The sequence below is a fragment of the Anguilla anguilla genome, chromosome 18 (assembly GCF_013347855.1).
Source record: "Anguilla anguilla isolate fAngAng1 chromosome 18, fAngAng1.pri, whole genome shotgun sequence".
Classification (NCBI taxonomy): domain Eukaryota; kingdom Metazoa; phylum Chordata; class Actinopteri; order Anguilliformes; family Anguillidae; genus Anguilla; species Anguilla anguilla.
In genome coordinates, this window is record NC_049218.1 from 11454936 (window position 1) to 11481286 (window position 26351).

Consider the following 26351-nt stretch of genomic DNA (forward strand, 5'->3'; position numbering starts at 1 on the left):
CAAATAATCATGTTGTTAAGATACAAACCACATCCTTAATTCATGGGCTCCTATGCACATACACATATGCACACTTAAGGACTAGACCACATGAAGCCTTGTTCAGATTTGGACTCTGTTCATGAGATATGAAGGTTATGCCAGATATGAAACTTCATCAGTTGTAGACACTAACACATTAGCTATAGCGCAGCTACAGAGAACTCAGCCTTCATTAGGTAAAGTGCAGAGTGAGCACTCTCAAATGTCCAAATATTGTTCTGGTAGAGTCCAAAGAGCCAATCTCTTACAGTACAAGTGGCTTCACACCAGTAACTCAATGAATATGAGGTCAGTGCTTCTCTTCATTTCATTACTGAACCTGGCCCTATTCCTGAATCGATGAGGAAAAACGGCCGCAATGTGCAGTGGTGCAGCATGGGTAATCCAGACGGTTGGCCGGTCCAAGTCCAGCTCTCTCATGCTGTCCTCTGACGGACCTTCGGGACCCTTTAAATCCGAAGTCCTCAGAGTCTCCTGTTTCGCCCTGGCATCTCAGCTCAGGCCAGCACTACCATAACCAGCTCTGAGAAACTTCCACTCTCTACCCCAAACTTAAATCCCCATGTAAGTTAAATACACAGAGGAGGGAGGGTAGCGGGAGTGGCGAACACAGGGCAAGATGTTTGGAAGCAAATCTCCAAAGCGCCTGGATGTGTATCCCCACAGCCGCTGCCCACGCAGTTCAGGCGTGATGAAGGGGAAGTTTAGCCAGCCACAAGGGGTGTCTCTTTGATAAATCCGCACCCTCCTGAGGGGAGAGGATACAGCAGCGGGGAGCAGTGGGAGCACAAAGGGCCTGTGGATATGTGAGGCGCTAATGCGCTGGTCCTCCCCCTGCCGCAGGGCACAGGGAGCGAGGCGTGCAGCGGCAGCGCGGGGCAGCTACGGCTAGGATACGCAGCGCTTACCGGAATCTCTGCCTGGGCGTCTGTCTCTCGGGGCTCTTGCACAGGTGTCCCACGTAGTACAGGGGAAAGAAAAGACAGTTCCACGAGGTGGCGAACCAGGTGAGGGTGAAGGGGGCGTCGTACTTCTTGAAGGTGAGCTTGGCCAGCTGGGTGGAGCCCGCCCAGGACGAGCACACGCACACGATCATGGCCACGCCCCACAGGGCCTTGCGCACCTGGACGGCTGTGATTCTCAGGCAGCAACGTAGTCTTCGTTTCCCGCCCCCTGACTCCGCCCCTGCCCCACCCACTGCTGCACCATCTGCTGTGCCCACCACATTCTCCCGGGGACGGTCCTCTCCTGAAATGACACATACAGGGAGATTTTAAATACACACATAAACACACATGCATATATATATATATATATACACACACACACACAATACACATTTGGACATGCAAACACATATACACATGAACACAGACATTCTGAAGAGCCACCTCAGTTTCTCTAAGTGGGTATCAAGACTGATCAAGAAACATATCAATAAAAATATTTTCTCTCCATTCTTTTCAGCAAAATTTGTATTATATATTGTGATTTGTGCAAATGTCTTTAAAAACAATTTCATTGATTCATTCCACTCTGGATTTTCAGTAAACATGATCTGTCTTCCAACAGATGGTAAAAAGCACAAATTAAAATTTTTAGCATGTCTTCACATTTTGGACATAAGGCTTATGTATTTCAGTTTTTCCAGTGAAATATATTTTTCATAATAAATGTCTTCAAAAACATTTGCATTCATTAATTCCAACCTGGGTGTTCAGTAAACATGAGTTTGCATCAAACCAATGGCAAAAAACATACATTTAAATTTTATGCATGTTTTTCACTTTTTAGACATAAGACTATAGGCTTATGTATTTCAGTTTTTCCAGTGAAATATATTTTTCATCATAAATGCCTTCAAAAACATTTTCATTCATTTATTCCAAGCTGGTTGTTCAGTAAATGCCATTTCTCATCAGACGGATGGCAAAAAACATACATTTAAATTGTATGCATGTTTTTCACTTTTCTGACATAAGACTATAGGCTTATGTATTTCAGTTTTTCCAGTAAAATATATTTTTCATCATAAATGCCTTCAAAAACATTTTCATTCATTTATTCCAAGCTGGTTGTTCAGTAAATGCCATTTCTCATCAGAAGGATGGCAAAAAACATACATTTAAATTTTATGCATTTTTTTCACTTTTTAGACATAAGACTATAGGCTTATGTATTTCAGTTTTTCCAGTGAAATATATTTTTCATCATAAATGCCTTCAAAAACATTTTCATTCATTTATTCCAAGCTGGTTGTTCAGTAAATGCCATTTCTCATCAGACGGATGGCAAAAAACATACATTTAAATTTTATGCATGTTTTTCACTTTTCGGACATAAGACTTATGTATGTCAGGCTTATGTATTTATGTAAGGCTTATGTATTTCAGTTTTATGTATTATGTATTTATGTATTTATTTATTTATTTTATGTATTTATGTATTTATGTATTTATGTATTTATGTAAGGCTTATGTATTTCAGTTTTTCCAGTGAAATATATTTTTCATCATAAATGCCTTCAAAAACATTTTCATTCATTTATTCCAAGCTGGTTGTTCAGTAAATGCCATTTCTCATCAGACGGATGGCAAAAAACATACATTTAAATTTTATGCATGTTTTTCACTTTTTAGACATAAGACTATAGGCTTATGTATTTCAGTTTTTCCAGTGAAATATATTTTTCATCATAAATGCCTTCAAAAACATTTTCATTCATTTATTCCAAGCTGGTTGTTCAGTAAATGCCATTTCTCATCAGACGGATGGCAAAAAACATACATTTAAATTTTATGCATGTTTTTCACTTTTCGGACATAAGACTTATGTATGTCAGGCTTATGTATTTATGTAAGGCTTATGTATTTCAGTTTTATGTATTATGTATTTATGTATTTATTTATTTATTTTATGTATTTATGTATTTATGTATTTATGTAAGGCTTATGTATTTCAGTTTTTCCAGTGAAATATATTTTTCATCATAAATGCCTTCAAAAACATTTTCATTCATTTATTCCAAGCTGGTTGTTCAGTAAATACCATTTCTCATCAGACGGATGGCAAAAAACATACATTTAAATTTTATGCATGTTTTTCACTTTTTAGACATAAGACTATAGGCTTATGTATTTCAGTTTTTCCAGTGAAATATATTTTTCATCATAAATGCCTTCAAAAACATTTTCATTAATTTATTCCAAGCTGGTTGTTCAGTAAATGCCATTTCTCATCAGACGGATGGCAAAAAACATACATTTAAATTGTATGCATGTTTTTCACTTTTCTGACATAAGACTATAGGCTTATGTATTTCAGTTTTTCCAGTGAAATATATTTTTCATCATAAATGCCTTCAAAAACATTTTCATTCATGTATTCCAAGCTGGTTGTTCAGTAAATACCATTTCTCATCAGACGGTAGGCAAAAAACATACATTTAAATTTTATGCTTGTTTTTCACTTTTTAGACATAAGACTATAGGCTTATGTATTTCAGTTTTTCCAGTGAACTATATATTTTTCATCATAAATGCCTTCAAAAACATTTTCATTCATTTATTCCAAGCTGGTTGTTCAGTAAATACCATTTTTCATCAGACGGATGGCAAAAAACATACATTTACATTTTATGCATGTTTTCCACTTTTCGGACAAAAGACTATAGGCTTATGTATTTCAGTTTTTCCAGTGAAATATATTTTTCATCATAAATGCCTTCAAAAACATTTTCATTCATTTATTCCAAGCTGGTTGTTCAGTAAATGCCATTTCTCATCAGACGGATGGCAAAAAACATACATTTAAATTTTATGCTTGTTCTTCACTTTTTAGACATAAGACTATAGGCTTATGTATTTCAGTTTTTCCAGTGAAATATATTTTTCATCATAAATGCCTTCAAAAACATTTTCATTCATTTATTCCAAGCTGGTTGTTCAGTAAATGCCATTTCTCATCAGAAGGATGGCAAAAAACATATATTTAAATTTTATGCATTTTTTTCACTTTTTAGACATAAGACTATAGGCTTATGTATTTCAGTTTTTCCAGTGAAATATATTTTTCATCATAAATGCCTTCAAAAACATTTTCATTCATTTATTCCAAGCTGGTTGTTCAGTAAATGCCATTTCTCATCAGACGGATGGCAAAAAACATACATTTAAATTTTATGCATGTTTTTCACTTTTCGGACATAAGACTTATGTATGTCAGGCTTATGTATTTATGTAAGGCTTATGTATTTCAGTTTTATGTATTATGTATTTATGTATTTATTTATTTATTTTATGTATTTATGTATTTATGTATTTATGTATTTATGTAAGGCTTATGTATTTCAGTTTTTCCAGTGAAATATATTTTTCATCATAAATGCCTTCAAAAACATTTTCATTCATTTATTCCAAGCTGGTTGTTCAGTAAATGCCATTTCTCATCAGACGGATGGCAAAAAACATACATTTAAATTTTATGCATGTTTTTCACTTTTTAGACATAAGACTATAGGCTTATGTATTTCAGTTTTTCCAGTGAAATATATTTTTCATCATAAATGCCTTCAAAAACATTTTCATTCATTTATTCCAAGCTGGTTGTTCAGTAAATGCCATTTCTCATCAGACGGATGGCAAAAAACATACATTTAAATTTTATGCATGTTTTTCACTTTTCGGACATAAGACTTATGTATGTCAGGCTTATGTATTTATGTAAGGCTTATGTATTTCAGTTTTATGTATTATGTATTTATGTATTTATTTATTTATTTTATGTATTTATGTATTTATGTAAGGCTTATGTATTTCAGTTTTTCCAGTGAAATATATTTTTCATCATAAATGCCTTCAAAAACATTTTCATTCATTTATTCCAAGCTGGTTGTTCAGTAAATACCATTTCTCATCAGACGGATGGCAAAAAACATACATTTAAATTTTATGCTTGTTTTTCACTTTTTAGACATAAGACTATAGGCTTATGTATTTCAATTTTTCCAGTGAAATATATTTTTCGTCATAAATGCCTTCAAAAACATTTTCATTCATTTATTCCAAGCTGGTTGTTCAGTAAATGCCATTTCTCATCAGACGGATGGCAAAAAACATACATTTAAATTTTATGCATGTTTTTCACTTTTTAGACATAAGACTATAGGCTTATGTATTTCAGTTTTTCCAGTGAAATATATTTTTCATCATAAATGCCTTCAAAAACATTTTCATTCATTTATTCCAAGCTGGTTGTTCAGTAAATGCCATTTCTCATCAGACGGATGGCAAAAAACATACATTTAAATTTTATGCATGTTTTTCACTTTTCGGACATAAGACTATAGGCTTATGTATTTCAGTTTTTCCAGTGAAATATATTTTTCATCATAAATGCTTTCAAAAACATTTTCATTCATTTATTCCAAGCTGGTTGTTCAGTAAATGCCATTTCTCATCAGACGGATGGCAAAAAACATACATTTAAATTCTATGCTTGTTTTTCACTTTTTAGACATAAGACTATAGGCTTATGTATTTCAGTTTTTCCAGTGAAATATATTTTTCATCATAAATGCCTTCAAAAACATTTTCATTCATTTATTCCAAGCTGGTTGTTCAGTAAATACCATTTCTCATCAGACGGTAGGCAAAAAACATACATTTAAATTTTATGCATGTTTTTCACTTTTTAGACATAAGACTATAGGCTTATGTATTTCAGTTTTTCCAGTGAAATATATTTTTCATCATAAATGCCTTCAAAAACATTTTCATTCATTTATTCCAAGCTGGTTGTTCAGTAAATACCATTTCTCATCAGACGGTAGGCAAAAAACATACATTTAAATTTTATGCATGTTTTTCACTTTTTAGACATAAAACTATAGGCTTATGTATTTCAGTTTTTCCAGTGAAATATATTTTTCATCATAAATGCCTTCAAAAACATTTTCATTCATTTATTCCAAGCTGGTTGTTCAGTAAATGCCATTTCTCATCAGACGGATGGCAAAAAACATACATTTAAATTTTATGCATGTTTTTCACTTTTTAGACATAAGACTTATGTATGTCAGGCTTATGTATTTATGTAAGGCTTATGTATTTCAGTTTTATGTATTATGTATTTATTTATTTATTTTATGTATTTATGTATTTATGTATTTATGTAAGGCTTATGTATTTCAGTTTTTCCAGTGAAATATATTTTTCATCATAAATGCCTTCAAAAACATTTTCATTCATTTATTCCAAGCTGGTTGTTCAGTAAATACCATTTCTCATCAGACGGATGGCAAAAAACATACATTTAAATTTTATGCTTGTTTTTCACTTTTTAGACATAAGACTATAGGCTTATGTATTTCAATTTTTCCAGTGAAATATATTTTTCATCATAAATGCCTTCAAAAACATTTTCATTCATTTATTCCAAGCTGGTTGTTCAGTAAATGCCATTTCTCATCAGACGGATGGCAAAAAACATACATTTAAATTTTATGCATGTTTTTCACTTTTTAGACATAAGACTATAGGCTTATGTATTTCAGTTTTTCCAGTGAAATATATTTTTCATCATAAATGCCTTCAAAAACATTTTCATTCATTTATTCCAAGCTGGTTGTTCAGTAAATGCCATTTCTCATCAGACGGATGGCAAAAAACATACATTTAAATTTTATGCATGTTTTTCACTTTTTAGACATAAGACTATAGGCTTATGTATTTCAGTTTTTCCAGTGAAATATATTTTTCATCATAAATGCCTTCAAAAACATTTTCATTCATTTATTCCAAGCTGGTTGTTCAGTAAATGCCATTTCTCATCAGACGGATGGCAAAAAACATACATTTAAATTTTATGCATGTTTTTCACTTTTCGGACATAAGACTATAGGCTTATGTATTTCAGTTTTTCCAGTGAAACATATGTTTAATCATAAATGTCTTCAAAAATATTTTCATTCATTAATCCCCCCCTCGGTGTTCAGTAAAAACAATTTCTCAGCAGACTGATGGAGACAGGCCAGCAAATTACATCGAATCACTGTTTCCTAAAGACCAGTATTTTGGCAAAATAAACTGAATAGGATTAGAGTGCTGTCTCTTATTGCATAGCGCTGTGTATTATCATCTTGTGAGTAACATGGTGGTGCTGACAGCCACAGATGCAACAACATATATATATATATATATATATATGTGAGAGCTAGATTTACGCTACTAAGAGTAGAAAAGAATACCCATTTCATTGGAAAAGCTATGTGCAATTATAAAAACAAGTCTACCTTAATCTTAAAAATGAACTATATGAGATGACTTCCCTCATTAGTCTCAGCTGATAAAATCACCATAAAATCACATTCTGTCCTCAATCTCAAGGCCCTCTGTCAAAAGCAGCTCAAAGTCTCTGCTAAAGGGGATTTCTCCAGCATCTGGGGGTGTGCTTTAAGTGATCACTCTCTCTCATGGGATCAATGGACAAAAGCAAGACCCTAATTACAAAGGATGAATTAAAAATGCTAAATAGTTCTGTATGTTCCTGTCCCGTCAACAATCGGCATTCAATTGTATTACATTTGATTTATTGTACATTCACACACCACGTATGGAATAACCAATGGCTGTACTGTGGAGCAGATTTGAAATGATGGTATATTCTGTGTGAAAATATTGGACATTGAGGTGAGGTGTATTCAGCAGAATAGCAATTAGGCATGGTGTGTAATTACACATGCATACGCACACAGACACAAACATACACTGACACATTCACAAATGCTTTTGTACACATACTCATACACAAGGATCCATAATCGCATAACACAGATAATACAGAGTTTCAACTGCTGGCTATTCAAACTCAAGCTGAAGGTCACCCTGGCTGTGCAGTTTGTCCCTAATGGGCTCCCGTCATGAATCCGTCGCGCTGGCCAACGCTCCACACTGCAGCAAGTTTAATCTTCCAATGCAGCGAAACATGCCAAGCAAATCAGAGCTGGTGGAGGCAAGAGAGACTGAGCTAAGCACTTTCAGCCAATTGGAGCTGGACACCAGCCCTGGGCACCTCTCAGGAACCCAACAGCCAACAGAAACATCCTCATCTACCTCACAAAGCACATGCCCCCCCCCCCCCCATCATCCTTACAAACACCGAGATACTCTGAGTAAAATATCACCTACATGTTTTCTGACTGCAGTCTGATGGCATATGGAGGCATATATTTAGGCAACGCAGGGCAGGTGTTGGTCGGGTAAGCCCAGGGACACGGGTCACATGTCTGATGGAGCGCAGAGCACCGCGGTCCCCACAGAGCACGGCGTTACCAGCTCCGGCGGCTGAGCTCTCACCGTCTCCTTCACCTTCTCATTTGCATCATCAGCGGAGCGGCACGCTGAGGCTCTCCAGTGAAGCAGGGCCGTCTCTCCGGCAAACGGATCATTACGAGAGATCTGTCGAGAGACTGTCCTTGACCTCCGGACTGCAGCGTGCTGTACCTCATACAGCGCCCTCATCTGTCACTCCCCTAACCCGTGCGACACTTCTCCCTGACAGCAAGTGTCTTTTGCGCTTAGTTGCAGCCTGCCTACATTGGAAATGGCATAACACAAACGTTACGAAGCAACAAATGACTACAATTAGATAATGAAACAAATCGACGGGTCCCAGTGAAATATTTTGAAATGTTGTCTAGCTTCACTGCAAGGTTGTACGTTTGATTCCCAGGTGGGTACTTAACCTGAAATTCATCAGTAAATATCCAGCGGAATAAATTGTGTGAAAAAAATATAAGCTCTGCAAATATAGATATTGCTCTGGATAAGAATGTCTGCTAAATACCTAAAATGTAAATGCCACTTCAAGTCATAAATTCTACATTTTAAAAATGCCCTAGTTATGACATAATTGTTATGGTAGTACTTGCAGTATTTCAGAAAGGCATCCAGAAAGACTGAGGGATTTTTGTGCCTTTGAAATGCAGAAGACAGAAGCTTACATTACTGACATGCAGGCGGGTTTGTGATTGCACTAGAGGAATGGAAATATAAAATTTCCTAATATTTTATCTTTACCCACGTTTCATGATCCACTCTGCTGTTAAGAACCCAGATAGCGTTTTCCCAAAGTTTTCCTGGTGTTCCACTTCCAGACTTTGGTGCCCAGAAGAACAAATTATGAGACAAACACTTTTCTAACCAGTGCTGGCAGGTACCCTCCAGAAGCACATTCTGAATGAGTCATGGGATCACGTAAGGAATCAATGAGGGATCACGGCAGAAGCTACAATAAGCTGTCAATCACTGGCATGTTTAAACCAAACAAAACGTTTTGCATTCTACAGCAAAGCAACAATGATTGGTCCAAATCTGCTCTGATGCTCTGATAACACACAGCAGCAGCCCTGCCCATTTTAGGCTCATGGAGCCTCGTTCTTGATTAAATATTCTCAAGCACAGCATTCTGCCGTGGAGTGGTGTCGGGGGTCCGCCTCTGTTGCTTTTCACTAAACGGCAGGGGGACAGCGTATGAGGACGGGCTCCCCGCTGCTCTCTTCTCCCTCCTCCTGCTCTCAGCGTCTCTCCCTCTCTGCGGTGTTTTCTTCTCTTCCCTCCGCTCTCCTACTCTCTCTGCAGTGCAGCTCTCTCAGCTGACGGCAGCCAATCCTCTCTGCTTCCTCCCTCCCTCCCCACTCACAGGGTCTGGCTTAAACCCACACAAAAAAAACAACAACAACAACAACTCTGTGTTAAGACTCAACTACACACTTGCGACAGGGAGGGGCATGGTTCCAAACCCGCAAACATTTCCCTGCCACCCTCTATAATCCCCCCCCCCGCCCCCGCCCCCGCCCCCCGCCCAAAAAAAACAAAAAAACACTACCAAGATAAAGACAGCTCCCTACAGATTTAAAAATAAAAATAAAAACAGCTGCTGCGCTCCACACTCAGATTAAGACACTGTTCCCCGTGTGGTTCCCAGTGTGGTAGCTCTCTGGTTTGTGTGACAGCACATGCTGGGGCCACAGAACGGGGTGGCGGTTGGTGGGAGGAGGCGAGCCTGTCGCCTCTGCATGGATGAGGGATTATTTCTCAGTTTGACAATCTGTTTGGTTCGGGGGAAGGCGCGGCCACAATCAATCCCCAGCCCTCCGGCGGCATTCTCCCGGTGCCAGCGCCTCCGAATGTTTATGACAACGGCTCCACCTCGCATCCCACAATTCCTCCGCATCGATCGTGGTCTCGCATTAAGCACGGAGCAGAAAAAACTCCGAAACGGGGGGCAGCAAAACAAACAGAGGAAGAAAAAGCGCATGCCGGGTGACGCCCGTTCCCCTTGCAGGAAGGACTCCTGTGCTGGCTTTTCAGCTGCAGCGTATTTTAACAGGCTGCGTTCATGCTCAAAAGCAGGTGACTGGCGCACCATCGGAATAGCCGAGCAGAATAAACATTTATCGATCAGAGGCGCTGCCCTTGGTTAAGAGAACTAATGGGATAATATTTTATATAATAGGCAGAGAGAAAGAAATACATAAAAAGAGGATAAATTTATGCGAAACGCAAGCAATGATTTCCCAGTGCAGGCTAAAAATAAGCTGTGGAATGCCTTTTTATTGCATACAGTCCTCAGGTGAACCTGGGGCCCGACAGGCAAACCTGCACTGAGTAGGCAGCAGCAATATGCATTCAGAAAGCAGAGGCACAATACGCAGTCGGGAGGCAGACGAGCAGCGTGACAGACAGACAAGACTCAGCTGTGACATCAGCCTACACTGACCCTGTCAATCAAAATCAAATCACCATGCAATAGACTATCCGATGAAAGGAAAAAAACAAAAAAAAAAGAAAACAACCCAGCGCTGCAGGTCCAGTAATCTAAATTAAAATGTTCCAGCCCCTGTCACCACCGCCCCATTTAACCCCTCTGCTGCAGGCGAGGCGGCTAATTCAGCTGGCAGGATTCCCACCGCTCCGCCGCTGATCAATATTCTAAATATTGGGCTGCAGGTTCCCTGTTGAATTAATGCATAAGGGCGTTTGCTGCCAGGGAATTTCACTCAGCGTTTGACTGACTGCTGAAAAGGGGGGTTCTCCCGCCTGTTTCGCTTAGAATGTAAATGCGGGATTAAGGGATGAGGCCCGGGGCACGTGGGTTATTTCAGCCCCAACTGGTCACCCCTGATTCAGAACCGGATAATATTTTTGAAAAAGCACGCGCGTCAGAACTCTACAGCGAATTTCGACGACGGAATTACAGAACATAGCACTTTTGCTTTTGCATTTTGTCGACGATTTCCAATCATGGAAAAGACCTTGCGGCAATGTTGCTTTCTATGCAACTTTCATAGCCTTCATTTAATTAAATTCATCATGAATGTCTTGGGGCAGCCCTCCCGCTAAAGCGCTAACAGTACAAATGGAACCTGTTTGCATTGCCACCGGTGCACAGAGAGAGACAAGAGGAACAGCCTGGCTCGGGTTCGAAGGCTCCTCTCCATCCTGTCATTTCCGATATGATAGTTCACGTCAGGGACAGGGATCAAGTTAGGCTCTGGACTTAGGGTTAATGCAACTGGATCAATACTCTCTCACACCAGTGTTTCACCAGTAAAACAGAGAACTGCTGTGCTGTCTGTGGGCAGAGCAGCTCACCACAGGGCTTTCCTCGAGAGCAGGGATCAACACAGGAAACCCTGTCTGGGTAGATACTGACATGTGGCTGTGATTCTTCACCCCGACTCACCCCTACTCATCCACTCACTCGCTGACTTACTCTCCCCTACCCGCTCACTCGCTCAGCTGACAGCTCATTAGCTCGATTACTCACTCACCCCCTACTTACAAATGCAAAGTGTCCACGCATTCTTGTGATTCAGCAACAGACTCGCCCTTCTACTGAGTAACCGAATCACTGAGCTATCTCTCAGGCCTAGTTCACCACTCCCAAGTTTTACACACTCACACCTGCTTGTTTTATTCACTCACTCATAAAAATAAGTACTCATTCACAGATGTTCGCACCCAACCCACTGAATCCTTAAGGGACTGAAAACATCCATCCCTACAGGTGGGAATGCAGGAAGCTCACATCTCCACTGGCCTTATGGGAACTGTATGAGAGGCATTTTTCTCCTTTGTCTTAAAATTCATTAAGTAGAGTGGGTGGGAGTGACAGCTTCAAATGAGTCAAATGAGCTTTTGAGTCCGTTGCGTTTGCCAGGGAGCTGTTCATTTCACATGGTTGAGTCATCATCATCATTACTGTGATTCTTGGAATCTTTGACAGCTCCTTTTGCACGTAATGCGCAAGTATGACGCTGTAGTGTTTTAGATACCACAGGACACAGTGTCGCATCCATTACATCACTCATGCTTCATTTTTTTCCATACCTAATCTACTATATTAGGCACATAATCAGGAGTTTATGACAGCGGCTTGCGTAGTCGGACAGCCCATCTGGCAATTCTGGCAGATGGCAGGTGGGCCGGTCCACTTTTGGGCCGCTGGGCCACTTTTGGACAGTGATCGCAGCCGTAAAAACAGTGCCAGGGATTCCAGACCTGCAAGTGGTGCCCTACGAGCAGACGATTTAAACACAAGCACGTCAGCAAGCGGCCCTGTCTTTAGGTATCTGCATGAGCCACAGAACTCAGCTTAACACGTGTTCAGCGTGCAGACACGTCCTGTGCAAACAAGCAGTATCACTTTCACTGGATATGGAGCGCAGTCGCGGTTAAAGTAAAAAGCAGACACCGCAGCGGTCTTGTTTTGGCAGCCAGTGAAACCGGATCCGTCCCTAGGGGAGTACTGTATAAGTACTGTAAGAGCTTTAAAGACTGGAATCTATAGTGTTGGTAATTAATCAACAGAGAGGAGCTTTCCCAAATCCTCCCACTTACAAACATTTGGGACTGGGTCCAACTTGCGCGCACATACATACACACACACACACACACACGCACACGCACACACACACACACAGTTTCAGTACTTCAGAAACCCTGAAAGGTCTCTTTTTCAGGGAGGCATGGGATAAATCACAAACAAAATTAAAATGAAGAGCTCAACAATCACTGAAAGAGGGCCCTGTGTAAAATACCGGGGAGCTCAGAGGACCCATAAAACATCTCCTTGCATTGTCTCCTTGCTCTTAGGAAATGACTACTTAGGAAAACAGCAATGATGAGAGGGCAGAACGATGGCAGGTCACTTGTTTGAAGCCTGCATGGGACACTGCAATTTTACCCATAGTAAATAACAGTAATAATAATAATAATAATAATACAGTCCATTAACAGCTGATTCATTAACAAATCATGCTCTTGAGAGCATGCCATATAAGGGCACTGCACTGCAGAGGCTGCAGGCCCTGTGAAAGGGAAGAGGCTCATTACACCTTCATTTCTTATCGTTATCTCAGAACTGCTCGGTCTGGCCACCAGCCAGGGGTGAAGGAGAGCCATGGGGATGAGGAAACAGGGAGAAACAGCTAAACAGTGGGAGGGGAGGAGTAAAACAGAACACAAAAGAGAAAGAGGGAGATGGAGAAAAACTGGAAGAAGCACTGAAGAGAGTAAAAGAGATCAACCCCCCGTGGATCTCTTTAACTCTCATTGGATTTTAGGGAGTAATGCTAGGGTATCAGTGGGTGGAGATCTTTGTGAACATGACAAAACACACACGGCTAGAGCATCAGATTCAAACGACCAGCCCAGTAATGTGGAGGCAGTAGTATTTACAACCTTATTACAGTCCGTGGCACCTTTTCAACACGCAGCGGGATCACGATGCAGCCGACGCGACATCTTCATAAACAATGTGACGTATTATGATTCATATCTGTGTTTGCTCTATGACAGCTGGCCAAAGTAGATACATTTATTCATGAACGTAAAAGAAATATGTCACACGGCTGTTAAAAGGGCTCTGTTTATGTACGTAAGCCACATCACAGCTCTCAAGGTAAACGCTGATCTTCTACCGCATGCCCAACTGCAACATCACACGTAGTAACACGGGGGTGCGGTTTGATTGATCGTGCGGCGTGCGGCGTTCCCACGCAAACAGGAAAAGATGCGGCGAGCGCCGAGGGTCCTCGGGGAGCACCGCGTGAATCCTCTCACCCGCAGAACGGGAGGGAACTCCCTCACAAGCGCAGGCTCGCCCGGTCGCCCCCGGACTTCACGTAGTCCTGCGGAGAACACGCCGGAACGCAGCCGCCACCCCACCTCTGCTCTGACACGCAGGATGAAACCGCCCCTTCCCAATCCACCGGGAACCAACGACATGCCCCCCCGTTACCGCTGCCTCTCCCGTCTGCTCGTCCAACCGAATCTTTCAGGTCGCCTCCCGTTCGCTCGAAACCTCCCCCCCTCCTTCAGCTTCTACCCTGCTCCATCACAAGCCTCTTCTGCCCCGAGCGCCTTCCATCCCTTCACTCTGAAGCCAGTCACGTCTCCCAATGCTGAGCGAACGCAGAGAAGTGACGGCATTGCTGTGTAAGGGTTTTGGTTGTGTTCCAATGGCAGCTGAACTCACACACAGCCTCCTGGCGTTTGAGTAGACAGCTGAAACCCTAGGACAAGAATTTTTGAGGGAACCCAATGAAAGAGCGAAGCGTCTCTGGGCTCTAAGGAAACTGCCTTTTACGGGCAAAGGTTCCAGTGTCAACAATAAAAGGCCGCACCCCCAACGCAGCCCTGAGATGTTCCTGTCTACACAATCTCCTGTAAACAGGTGGAGGTTTAGTATCGTGGCAAGGGAACTGGGTTTATAAACCAAAGGCTTCAATTCCTTCATGTGGCACTACCATTGCATCTTAAGCACGGTAGGCTACTTAACCTGAATTGTTCTGCATACGCACATTTTCTATATTTAACCTTCAGCTGCAGACTGAAAACGGCACAAAAATAATTGAATTTATTCATATGATGTATACATTAACAGAACACAAATAGGGTGTTTGCCAAAGCATGCTGCCTACCTTAAAACGAAGTCACTCCGCAACCCATACTTGGTAACTAATTATGGGATTTGAAATAAAAACAAATCGGTAGACTAAAGAAAACAAAAACATAATCCCCCCCCTCCCCCTCCCACCCTCCTCCCCACGCGCACAGACACACGAATACAAAGCTGGGTGCCGGTTTGCTGGCGACACATTAGTTTTGTCTGAAAGACTTGTGTAAAATCAATGAAACGGCACATTCTTCAACTAAAATTTCAAGAGATCAGCACCTGCCCTTAATTTGACCGTCACGCGCAAATGACAATCAGACGACGTTTTTTTATTTCTTCCTCTGCATTGCTCTAAGCGCTCTTGTATTGCGTTAAAAGTTACCGTGCATCAGTGTGCCCAGTTCCATTTAGCTTTAGGTCCAGGAAAACAAATTCGCATTTCAAATTGATAAGCGCAAGACAATTCACCCAGCGTCGTTTCATGAGCAGAACCCTTAATGCACACTTTCCTAATTTAATTTATCCCCAAAATTAAAACCAACACCTTAAACTATAGGCAGCCCAAAATTCGTTCGTACATTAATGCATTCTCGAGAAATTCCATCACACCGACCCTATTACGGAACTTCACTTTGCACCCATGCACGATAGGTCAATATGAAATTCCTAGCGCGTACCTTGTACTTTCGTTAAGGTGAGCACCGGGGTGTTGCAGGCAGACAGTGGGGCTACCCTGGCTGAATGTTTCTTCATTTTGTTGAGCTCGGGCGAGAGGAGCTCTCCCCTCTTCGGCTACATCCCTGAAGCTGATGTCACAACTGCCGCTTTGGCTAAAAGAGAATTGAGCGTCTCCTCTCCCTCTCCCCTTCTTCTGCTCTCCTTCCTCGCTCTCTGTTTCCCCCTCCCTCTAATGCAGTACCCGCGCGCGCCGGGCCATCTAGCTCAACATAAGGGATTACCGCAATTCCATCACGTCACGAGGGCTCCGCGCGCCCACCCACTCCATTCTTCTGCACCACCCTCCCGTCCATAACCCAGGCCAGTCCTGATGAGCCCAACCAAACCCCTTGCCGTGGACTCCCCCAGCAAGCTGCAGGGCAGTCGGATAAGGACGGGGATTGATCAAATCAATAAAGACTATATCAATGTATTCTGGGTCGAGTGACAGATTGAATGGGACAGGCGCGGACGAGCGGGTTATATATCTGGGCGCACGGCAGCAATTTGAGCGCAAGGCTTTTCTAAGCGTATTTTTAACGCCGTTATTAAAGCAATAGGCAACAAAAGCAACACAATCACAAAATTATTACTAGAACCTGGCCAATATTACTATCAGCTTGCCTTTTGTGTAAACAGCTGGGTGCAATTAGCCCTCACACACACAAGGACTCACACTCACTCACACATACACATACATACACAAGCAGAGTACGCACACGCACACACACACACACTCCTAACAAAAAGTATGATTTTGTTGCAGGCCCCTCTACAGGAAGTCAGCTTAGCAAATTGACCTTGATTTCATGATCAAAAATTCAGAGCGCAGTTTTTCACTTTAAGGGAGTATTATATGCAACACAACTAGGGTTAATGGTCCAATAATTTATTTGAAATGTTTAAAAGTTGCCCATCTCTCTCTCTCTCTCTCTCTCTCTCTTCCTGTCTTTACAGTCTTTTTTGTCTCCTGTTTTGTGCTACCCTCATTTTTTCACATCCCTTATCCTTTGTCATTTGCTAAATAACATTCACCTTCTTTTAAAAGCATGTCTAAAATTACAATGGGAGGCAGAGCCTACTCCAACAGAGCTCTTCTCTAATGGAATCATTTTCCTTTGCATGTTCAAGGTGCAGGCACACTCTCTGTCTTTTAAGTCTAGGCTCAAAACTGACATCTTTAGTCAAACCCTTTTTTGTTAAAGATGCCTGGGAAAAGTAAATCAGGACAATGGAGCTGTTATGCGAGCTGAGCTGACTGCTGTTTCCCTGCCACTGCATGCAAACGCTCAAGTTTGCTGTTCTGTGCCTTGTTGGGTCACTAGCAGTTCAGGGTCGCTCTAATGATTCTGCGCACCCCCCCATTCTTCTCATCATTTAGACATGCTGCCACAGCATAGCAGACTGGACCGTTTAGGACTCTACATATGCAACACTTACTCTCACAATTATATTACGCTTAATGTTCTTCTCTTTAGTTTCTTCCCAGGGGCCTTTGCTCCTTCCCCTGCCCTGAGTTTGCTCCAGCCCTGTCCCTCGCCTGGTTCAAGCCCACACCATGATGCAACCTGCAGGCCTAGATGCATCACCTGCCCCTCTAAACTGCATATTACTATACATATCCCTGTTCGGGCTCCCTATTTTACCAGCTAGCTTAACTACCCCAGACTGTAACATGCCCAACCCATTTTATATATTTTCTCTGATAAATCCTCATTATATTTCTTTAACCTTCCATTCTATCTTAATCATTACACTAGCCCAACCAGTGGAGGATGGGCTCCCCACCTAATAGTTGGGTTCCTTCTGAGGTTTCTCCCCATTGGGGAGTTATTTCCTGCCACTGTTTGAGTGTTTTTCCTCCCACTGGGGAGTTTTTTTTTAATATATATTTTTTACCTCAATTGCTTGCTTTTTGCAGGTTCAGGCCTGGGTTTTGCCAAATTTTCCTTTCTGCATACGTGGGTGTGTGTATGTCTACAGTATATACATTAATGTGTGTGTGTATCTTTGTCTGTGCACGCATGTGCACCTCTACTGAGAGGCTCCAAATAAATAATTCAACAACCAGACTCCCACTCACACAAGATAAAATGCTGAGAAACTGGGACTAGGATCTCCTCCTCAGTACACTCACCACACGTCTCAAATCCTTTCTGATCCTCCCTCCCACACTTCCCACACTCCCTCTCTTATTCTCTTAAATACCAACTAAATTTTCTGCCATTTATCACCCCACCTTATCCTTGTATAGAATCTCTGTACACAGAAGGCACAGAAGCAGTCAGGTGTAAGGTCTGGACAACACACACACACATACACACATAATCAGACATCTGCATTAGGAGCCACCAGTAACCATATAAAGCGCATTTGTATGTGGAACAGAAAGTGTTTTGTCATGAAAAAGCAGTAAACAGTCACTGCTCTGTAGGCACATTGGCCCTGAAGTGGTACAATGTCAGTACTGCAGTAGCCACTCAGAAATTCAGTGAGGGACACCCAACAAGTCACGCTTTGACCACAAAGCAGTAAAATCTGGCAAATCAATATTGTATTTTAATTAAACATGATAAATGCCTTCGGGTTTCCAAGCCAAGACAGTCACAAATAATACAGTCAAGTCAAGTCATCATTTATTTAAAGCGCATTTCACAGAAATCTCAACACATTGCACAGCTGACACAAACTGAAAGATTAAACGAATATAACAACTACATTAGTTAATGCCAATTCACGTCACCTGATTGGAAAGTGTTATAATATTTAATACAATATTATAAAATGATCCAACATAATATAATGCAAATACATAACCATTGCAACACACATCCTAGAAATGATCAATTTGATCGTTCTGACGATAGCATTATGTCACTGCCAAACTGTTAAATACTCTGGCATGATTTGAATACAGTTTCTATAAACACGCATAGCATTAAATTGACTGCCTTAAGCACTTCTCATTGGGTTTATGATAAAATAGGAATATAATCAAAATATATAACTTCATCTACTAAAACCACTTTGTAACATGCCATACCTGCATTTATAATGAGCTGGCTATATTATGTGGTTGACACATTAAGTGGTTTAGATTTAAATAGAAGCTACAGGAATTGTAAAATAGCTTGGCACCGGGAACGTTTACCGCTGCCAAGCGGTGGCGGAGGTTTGGGAGTCTCCTTGGTGTGAGGTGCTTTGCAGCCTGGGCTGTCCTATCTGTGGGATCTCACAGGGAAGATTTTCCATCCTCCTATTTAGTTTAAAATTTAATTTAGCTTCAAATTGATTTTGAGTACCACATCTGAGCAAGTATTACTTTTTTATACCCATTCATTAAAGTGACTACTAAATGTATGATATAGAAGTAAAGAAATAATATTAGTGCCATCTTCTACAATGTGTAACTCACAGTTAAGAAGATTCCGGATGAATCGGTTATTATAAACACAGGACATTATTTAACTTCAAATTGAATAAATACATATAAAGTTCCTTAGGTTGTCATCATTTATTTTCGGTTTTATATGGGATAACAGTTACGAAATGGTATTTCCATTTGGTTTCACTTTGCGTGTGATGAATTGTAAAATGTCAAGGCATGATTTATTTTGCTGATTGTTATTCTGTAACAGTAGTCCTGCACACTGTCAAGCACCATGGAAATTTCAATGCAAGAAGGTGCTACAGTAGTTCATGGGATTTATGTGTTTTTTTTTACTACCATATTTAAAAATACCACACTACATCCTGGAGAAGGTGAGAAGAGGAAGAGTGAGCAAACACACAGACACACAACTCAAACACACATACATACGCACAAATTTGTACTCTGTTTATATATTAATTGAACGTTTGTTGTACTCATGCTTTGGCAATATGTACTGTATCTATGTGCGTCATGCCAATAAGGCTCATTTGAATTTGAATTTGAATTGAGAGAGAGAGAGAGAGAGAGAGGAGCAGAATTCCTGTTGCTCTGACACAGTCATTCCCGAAGAAGCAGGGGGAAGTTGCACAGTCATCCTGTCCCATCAATTATTCACCACAGAGGAAGAGGAGGAGAAGAGGGAAAAGAAGGAATTCCGCGTGGATCTTGCAGATGTGGGCTGTGTGCAGGTCGCCTCTGTGAGCTGCCAAGCAGGGTGTCGATGCAATGACTTATCTTTAGATTCCTTAGGTAATTAACAATGTGTGGTGAATGAAAGCCTGTGGAGGGACTGTGTTGGAGTGTGGCTCTATCAGAGGGGAAGATTAAAAGTAAAGGGGAGGGGAGAGGGGAATACGTGTCTTGAGAGGTACAGGGAGGGGAAGTGGGTGTGTGTGTGTGTGGGGGGGGGGGGGGGGGGGGGGGGGAAGGGGGGGCTTAGAGAAAAGTGGGAGAGACTCCTGCAGGGTGACTCATAGTCCCATACAGTAACGCCATAACGTCCCACTGTAGATGATATATAATGCATTTAATGTGTCCTTCACACATTGCCGAACCCACGCATACCTAAGCTATCTACAAATCTGTCACTCTGTCGAGCTTTCCTTACTATCTTTGTTCTGCATCTGATGTCCATTACTTTATCATTTACATATATATCTATCATATGTCATATATGGTATCATACACACAGACACACACACACATATATATATATAGATATACATATAATGTGTGTGCATGTGTGTGTATGATATATATATATATATATATATACACACACACACACACACACACACACACAGCATTGCACCAAATGACTAAATGAAACTTTTATTGGTGAAACAATGAAGGGTCTTCTATGCCAAGCCAAAGAACTGCAGGGTAGCAAGCCGTTTCCTTAAATTTGTTAAAAGAGTTGCAGAGAATAAAGCAATATTATAGCAATGTTCAATTAGATGGAAAAGCCTGAACATGGGTACATTAAAATGGCATTTTAGATCTACATGAATAAGTATCTCATTCAGACCACAAACAATAGACAGGAAACTAGACTAAACAGCCTGTGTGGCCATTAAAATGGTGTCCCTCCACATAAACCCAGCCTCTATGCAAAGCTCCATTGGGGACCTTCCTTTACTCTCAAAGCTGTACTTGGGTCATATAGGATTTCTCCTCTCAAAGCCAGACCATCCCGTCCCAGGATCTTCACTCCACTAACAACTTAATTAAAAGCCAGCAAGCAATATGAACCCTGGGGAAGGGGTGCTGTGGAGGGGGGGGGGGGGGGGGGGGGGGGGGCTTGAGAGAGTGAGGCAGCAGAGATTGGTGAGTAGGTGGGGGTGGGGGGGGGGGGGGGCAGAGAGCAGTGCTTAAAACGTACAACCACAGCACTCTGGGGAGCTGTGGAGTTCATTAAGCTGTGTGGTCCTGAAAGTGAACCGATCTCTCAGCAGCACACTGGGGTTGGCCCGTTAATAAGCCACGATTATTGCCACGTGGTAGGACAAATGGAGAGAGAGAGAGAGAGAGAGAGAGAGAGAGAGAGAGAGAGAGAACAAGCTATGAACTGTGTCCAACTACAGGAAATGAGCTCAGGAACAGATTTTTCAGTGGGATGGATGCGTGGTGCTGTCCATGGTTCTGAATCTCTGTGTAAGAGCCTGTTTGTATGGAGCAGTAAAACAGCTATATTTATTATGTTATGGCATTTATCTTCTTGTTACTTTAAATTTTTATCCATCTTACTTTGGTCTATTATTCATTTGGTAAACGTTTCAAATGGTTATTGATGTGTTGTTGTTAATCATACTATCATTGTTTTAAAAAAGTATCTTGTCATTTATCTGAATATTTGTGACATCTTCATGTGCTCACAATTTTTCCTTAATAATGATCTCTTTGTACTTAAGCCTGATGCCTAATTCTACACTGTGATTATAACAAAAGATTGTGCTTCAAAATGAGCCAAGAACATCTCACCCTTTGAACAACACCTGCTAATGCTAATAAGTGCTTCCCATATTACTCTGCAACAAACCTTCTTATTATAATATAAGAGGTGGCAAATTAGGATGGATTTAAAGCAGAATTGTTACGTTTAAAAGCATAGTCAAGGAGGGACTAAGACTACTCATTTTTAGCCCAACCCCATAAATACCCATAAATACAAGGTTTTCTAATGCTAAGGCAAGCCTGACCCCTAGTGGTACAGCCCACAGTACCATCCACTCAACCTCTTAAAGGAAGGACAGTTTTGGACATCACCGTACCCCACTGCCCTGTTCCCCACCTGCTGATGAAAGAAAAGGAACCACATCCACGAGAAATTATCCAATGTTACAATTCATCAAATGTAAGGGGCTCCACAGAAAAATCACAGACATTAAAAAAGCATGTTTATAGTATGCTCTCTCTAAAGACTAAGAATAACAAAGAATTTAAAACAATAAATTGCATGAATAATAAGCAAAGGATAGGAATTTATGACATCACTACGAGGATGAAGCAGAGAGAGAGAGATCCTAGAGCTGGCAGGTGCATTTCAGCTCCTTTTGCTTCCCTGCCCTTCATTTTCCCAACAGCAGGCGGCGCTGTCTGATTATTTACTGATCCTTATTGAATCCACACGCCTCACAAAACTGCTTTGCCTAGCATGATAATAGCTTGTCACTACAAGAAAAGAGAAAACTATACTTTAATTCCCCTTCAACTGGCACACACACACACATTCACACACAGACACATACACATAAACATACACACACATATGCACACACACACACACACACACACACACACACACACGCACACACAGACGCACAAGCAGGGCAGTCGAGTAGATGGAAAGGGTGTATTTTGGCATATGCAGTATTTCCCCGGAGAACCATGGGAATGAATGTATTGCTGGATCACTGAGGGGGTGGGGGGGGGGTGGGGGGTTCTACTCCCTGTTGGTGAATACCACAGAGGGAGGGAGCTAATGAGAGAATGGGGCTGACGCTCTCCACACAACACAACCACACACAGCAGGCTCCCACTACCCCCTACCACCCCCACCTTCTCTCACTCTCTCCCTCTCCCCATCCCATCATTAGAGGCAACCTGTCAAAAGACCTTCACGCTCTCTCTCTTCCTCTCTCTCTCACACACTCTCACACACACGCATGCACACAGTCAGATCATTTTCCAGCAACAGGGAGATCCTACACATTTCACAACCCACCAGCTCACCCTAAACCCTCTCACAAATCGATGAGGTGGGAATCCTACCATCCGCTTCCCACGCGGCAAAGCCTTCAGGGTTATGCTACGTTTCCTAAGCTGCTTCAAATTTCCCATCAGCTGCCAGCAGAAACAGTGGTAAGGCTAACTGCTAAAGATGCAATGCAGGAATGAGAAAACTTGTGGGAGCCATCTGGACGCATGCATTTGCCCAGAGATTCCCATGAGTGAGGTGCATTTTATACAAAAGCTGAAATAAATATTATGAATTGGACCCTACCGAATTTATTGAATCTTTTACTCTATTTTAATTTTCTAAGCTTCAATACACAAATTTTCAAAAAAAAAAAAAAATAAATAAAAAATAAATACATACATAAATAAATAAATAAATAAAACGCTGCATTTCACGGCAAACGATCAATTACCGGGGATGAGCCCAATTTCATGGGAAAAAGCTGACTTCACGGTCAGTAACACGATTTCCCTGGCTGTATATTCGGCAAGGCCCTAATTATCCATCCATTATCTATACCCGCTTAACCTGGTCAGGGTCGCGAGGGGTGCAGGAGCCAATCCCAGCATGCATCGGGCGAGAGGCAGGATACACCCAGGAGAGATCGCCAATCTCTCGCAGGGCACACACACACCGTTCACTCCCCATTCACTCACACACTCATACCTATGGGCAATTTAGAGTCTCCAATCAGCCTACTTGCATGTCTTTGGACTGTGGGAGGAAACCGGAGTACCCGGAGGAAACTGACAACTGACGCAGACACAGGGAGAACGTGAAAACTCCACACTGTAAGGCCCAGGCTGGGATTTGAACTCAGGACGTTCTTGCTGTGAGGCGACAGTGCTACCAACAGCCCCACTGTGCCATCCACAGGCCTTAATTGTGAAATATAGAAATACACATAAAATATTAATTTGCTGCCCATGCCTACCAACAAACCCATTTATCTGATCTTTATTGCATCTCTGGTCATTTTTTATTCCTACTGTCCCAACAACTGCTTCATCTGCTCCTCTCAATTCCCAATTTATCACATAATTGTTTCTCTATGGCTGTACATTTTTATTTGACATTATTTACATATTTTATTTGTCCCTATAGCCATTTTACCTGCTTTACCATTTTACCCACGGTCACACTAGTTCTTTAATCTGCCCACTGTGTCTCTGACCATTTTACTAAACTGTATTGTATCAGAGTTGTTCACAAACTAATAATTCTGGGACCACTTGTGTCTCTACGGTCATTTTACCTGCTACCTGGCACTGCAGTCACTTACTTAATCTGCGCAGTCATTTAACCACAATCACCATCCCCCAGGACACATCTGTGGACTGACCTGGAATTGCCTCATTCCATATGTAAGCCAGGCTATGCACATAACATGTGGGGTCTCCTTATTGTTTTTCCATGAAAGGAGAAGAGAAATCCATGTAAAATGGTTAAAGTTGCTAACATGCAGCCAGCGACATAAAAATTGCAAAATGCTCAGTATAAAATCTACTCTGATATCATATTATACACAGTTTAAACTGGTAGAGTACTTTTCCATTCAGTGTAATCTCAAAAGAACAGTTAGGGTTGAATTGGCGCTGAAGATTTTTTTTCTCAGCGAAGAACACTCTCGCCGTCACCTTCCCGCTATTGATGATACGCGGAGCGGCTCGGTCTCGAGGCGTGCGCGCATGTCGGCGCGCAGGTTGCGAGGGAGACGTCGCCAACGCTGGCCACGCAAGACGCGCCGCTCTCCCTCGAGTCGGGCGAACAGTCTCAACGCCACAGCGAGCGCGGGGAGTGTGACTCATTTCTCTGTCGTACCGACTCCCCGGCACTGGTCGGGGGGGGAACTATTAATACCACTTAAAAGAGCTGGCAGCCTGAATTAATGGGGGCCCAGGCAGAATGAATTTCAATTACGCAGAGTTAAGCCAGGGAGGGATTTTTGGCCTGGTGCTGATTGACATTTGGAGGCGAGCGGGGCCTGGCTGCGGAGGGCGTTGGGAGCGTTTACTGTTTATTGTGGTCAATTATTCGAGCCCAGGAAACAGAGGCCCCCGTACACGCTACTGATTATATCAACACAGCAGCCAAACAGCTGACTTTCTGAGAGCGGTTTGAGGCCTCAGTTGCATGTCGCTGTTCCCGGGCGTCTTAGAGGAAGAAAAGGAATAAACAAAGCAAACGTCGCAAGGGAGAGGAGTGGAAGAGAGAGAACCGATCCCTAAAGAATGAAAAACTTCACTTCAGACGTTCTCAGTCCTCCCTTTGATCAGGGATCCCAGCCTGGCTTGCATCAGGCAGGCCAGACTGCCGTCTCTCCACAGTAATGCTGCCGGTCTCTAATCAGCCCCACACCTGGCTTCAAACCCCTTCTGGCAGCAGGTGTTTGGACTCTTTTCTGAAGGAGGGTAACAGGCGCGCGCTGTCAGCGATGAAGGACACTACAGGGCCCTGCTCAGGCAACCGTAGCATGTAAACACATCTCTCATCTCGTCATCTGCCGCCAAAGGTTTCCTCCCATCAAACAAAAGCCCGGAAACACGACTAGAGTACGCTATGCTATCAGCTGTTGGTGCCAAACAAGTTCAGTGAACCTGGTGCAGGTTGCTTCAGTTCATTCTTGTTATCTGAATTGATGTTCCAACTTTTACAGTTGGCTAGCAAGATGTAGACTGGACCCAGGCACTTGTGTGTGGCGTGACAAGAGGTCCAGGAACCAATCACGAGAGACTCCGCCTTCACCCGTGAGCTGTCTGTGATGTCACTACAGCTTCCCCATCCTCCAGTTTCTGCAGTGGCTTAGCTGCTGGCTAGCAGAATGAAAATAAGTGCTTAGCTGACTTTGTGGGTGTGCTAAACCTCACTCCCCTGAAACGATGGCGAACATTACAGTGAAGGGGCGGGCCTATAGGCTGGAATTAACCTTTCAAAATTATGGAGAAAATGGGGCAATCTTACAATTGAGATTGTAAGGTCTTTAAATCTAATCAAATAATATTCACTTTGTGACAAAAGCAGTACTTGTGATTGATGATGACAATGTATATTATCTGGTGCAGTACATAACTGCTATACTGCTCATGTTCCATATTCATTTGTTAAAAAAGATGTAGAGTAGACGCATGGATGTTACACAGAGTTTACAAATTTAATGCAAAACAACTGCACTGTTATATTTTCCACATACTCTATTACAGTCTTACTAAACGCTTACCTACACCGCTCCCAAGATTCAAACATAGTTCTTCTCCCTCTTTATTGCCAGAATACTCTAGGGAGCAGGGAAGCAAAAACTATGGTAATTTGCTCTTTAATTTGTGAGCCATAGAGGATAAAGATTACTATCCTGATCATTCCTATTAATAAATATTTATAATTACTGCCACAAACAATGAGCTTCTGTGTAATAAGGTTAAAGGGATTAAAATCTCACTCCATTTCTCTCTCTAACTTTTT

General features: G+C 41.8%; 1 protein-coding gene across 2 annotated transcripts in view; it reads right to left on the minus strand.

Moving 5' to 3' along the window:
* Positions 1-26351, minus strand: part of slc35f3b (solute carrier family 35 member F3b) — a 51230-nt gene that overhangs the window by 9512 nt on the left and 15367 nt on the right. Inside the window, exons 1-2 of one of the 2 annotated variants that reach the window (XM_035399671.1) lie at positions 15681-15995; positions 951-1290 (exon numbers count right to left, since the gene is read on the minus strand). In XM_035399671.1, coding sequence (XP_035255562.1) covers positions 951-1290; positions 15681-15756 — 416 coding nt within the window. In that variant the 5' untranslated portion in view covers positions 15757-15995. Of the gene's footprint in view, positions 1-950; positions 1291-15680; positions 15996-26351 lie in introns of those variants that run through there. The other variant, XM_035399670.1, reaches the window with a different exon arrangement.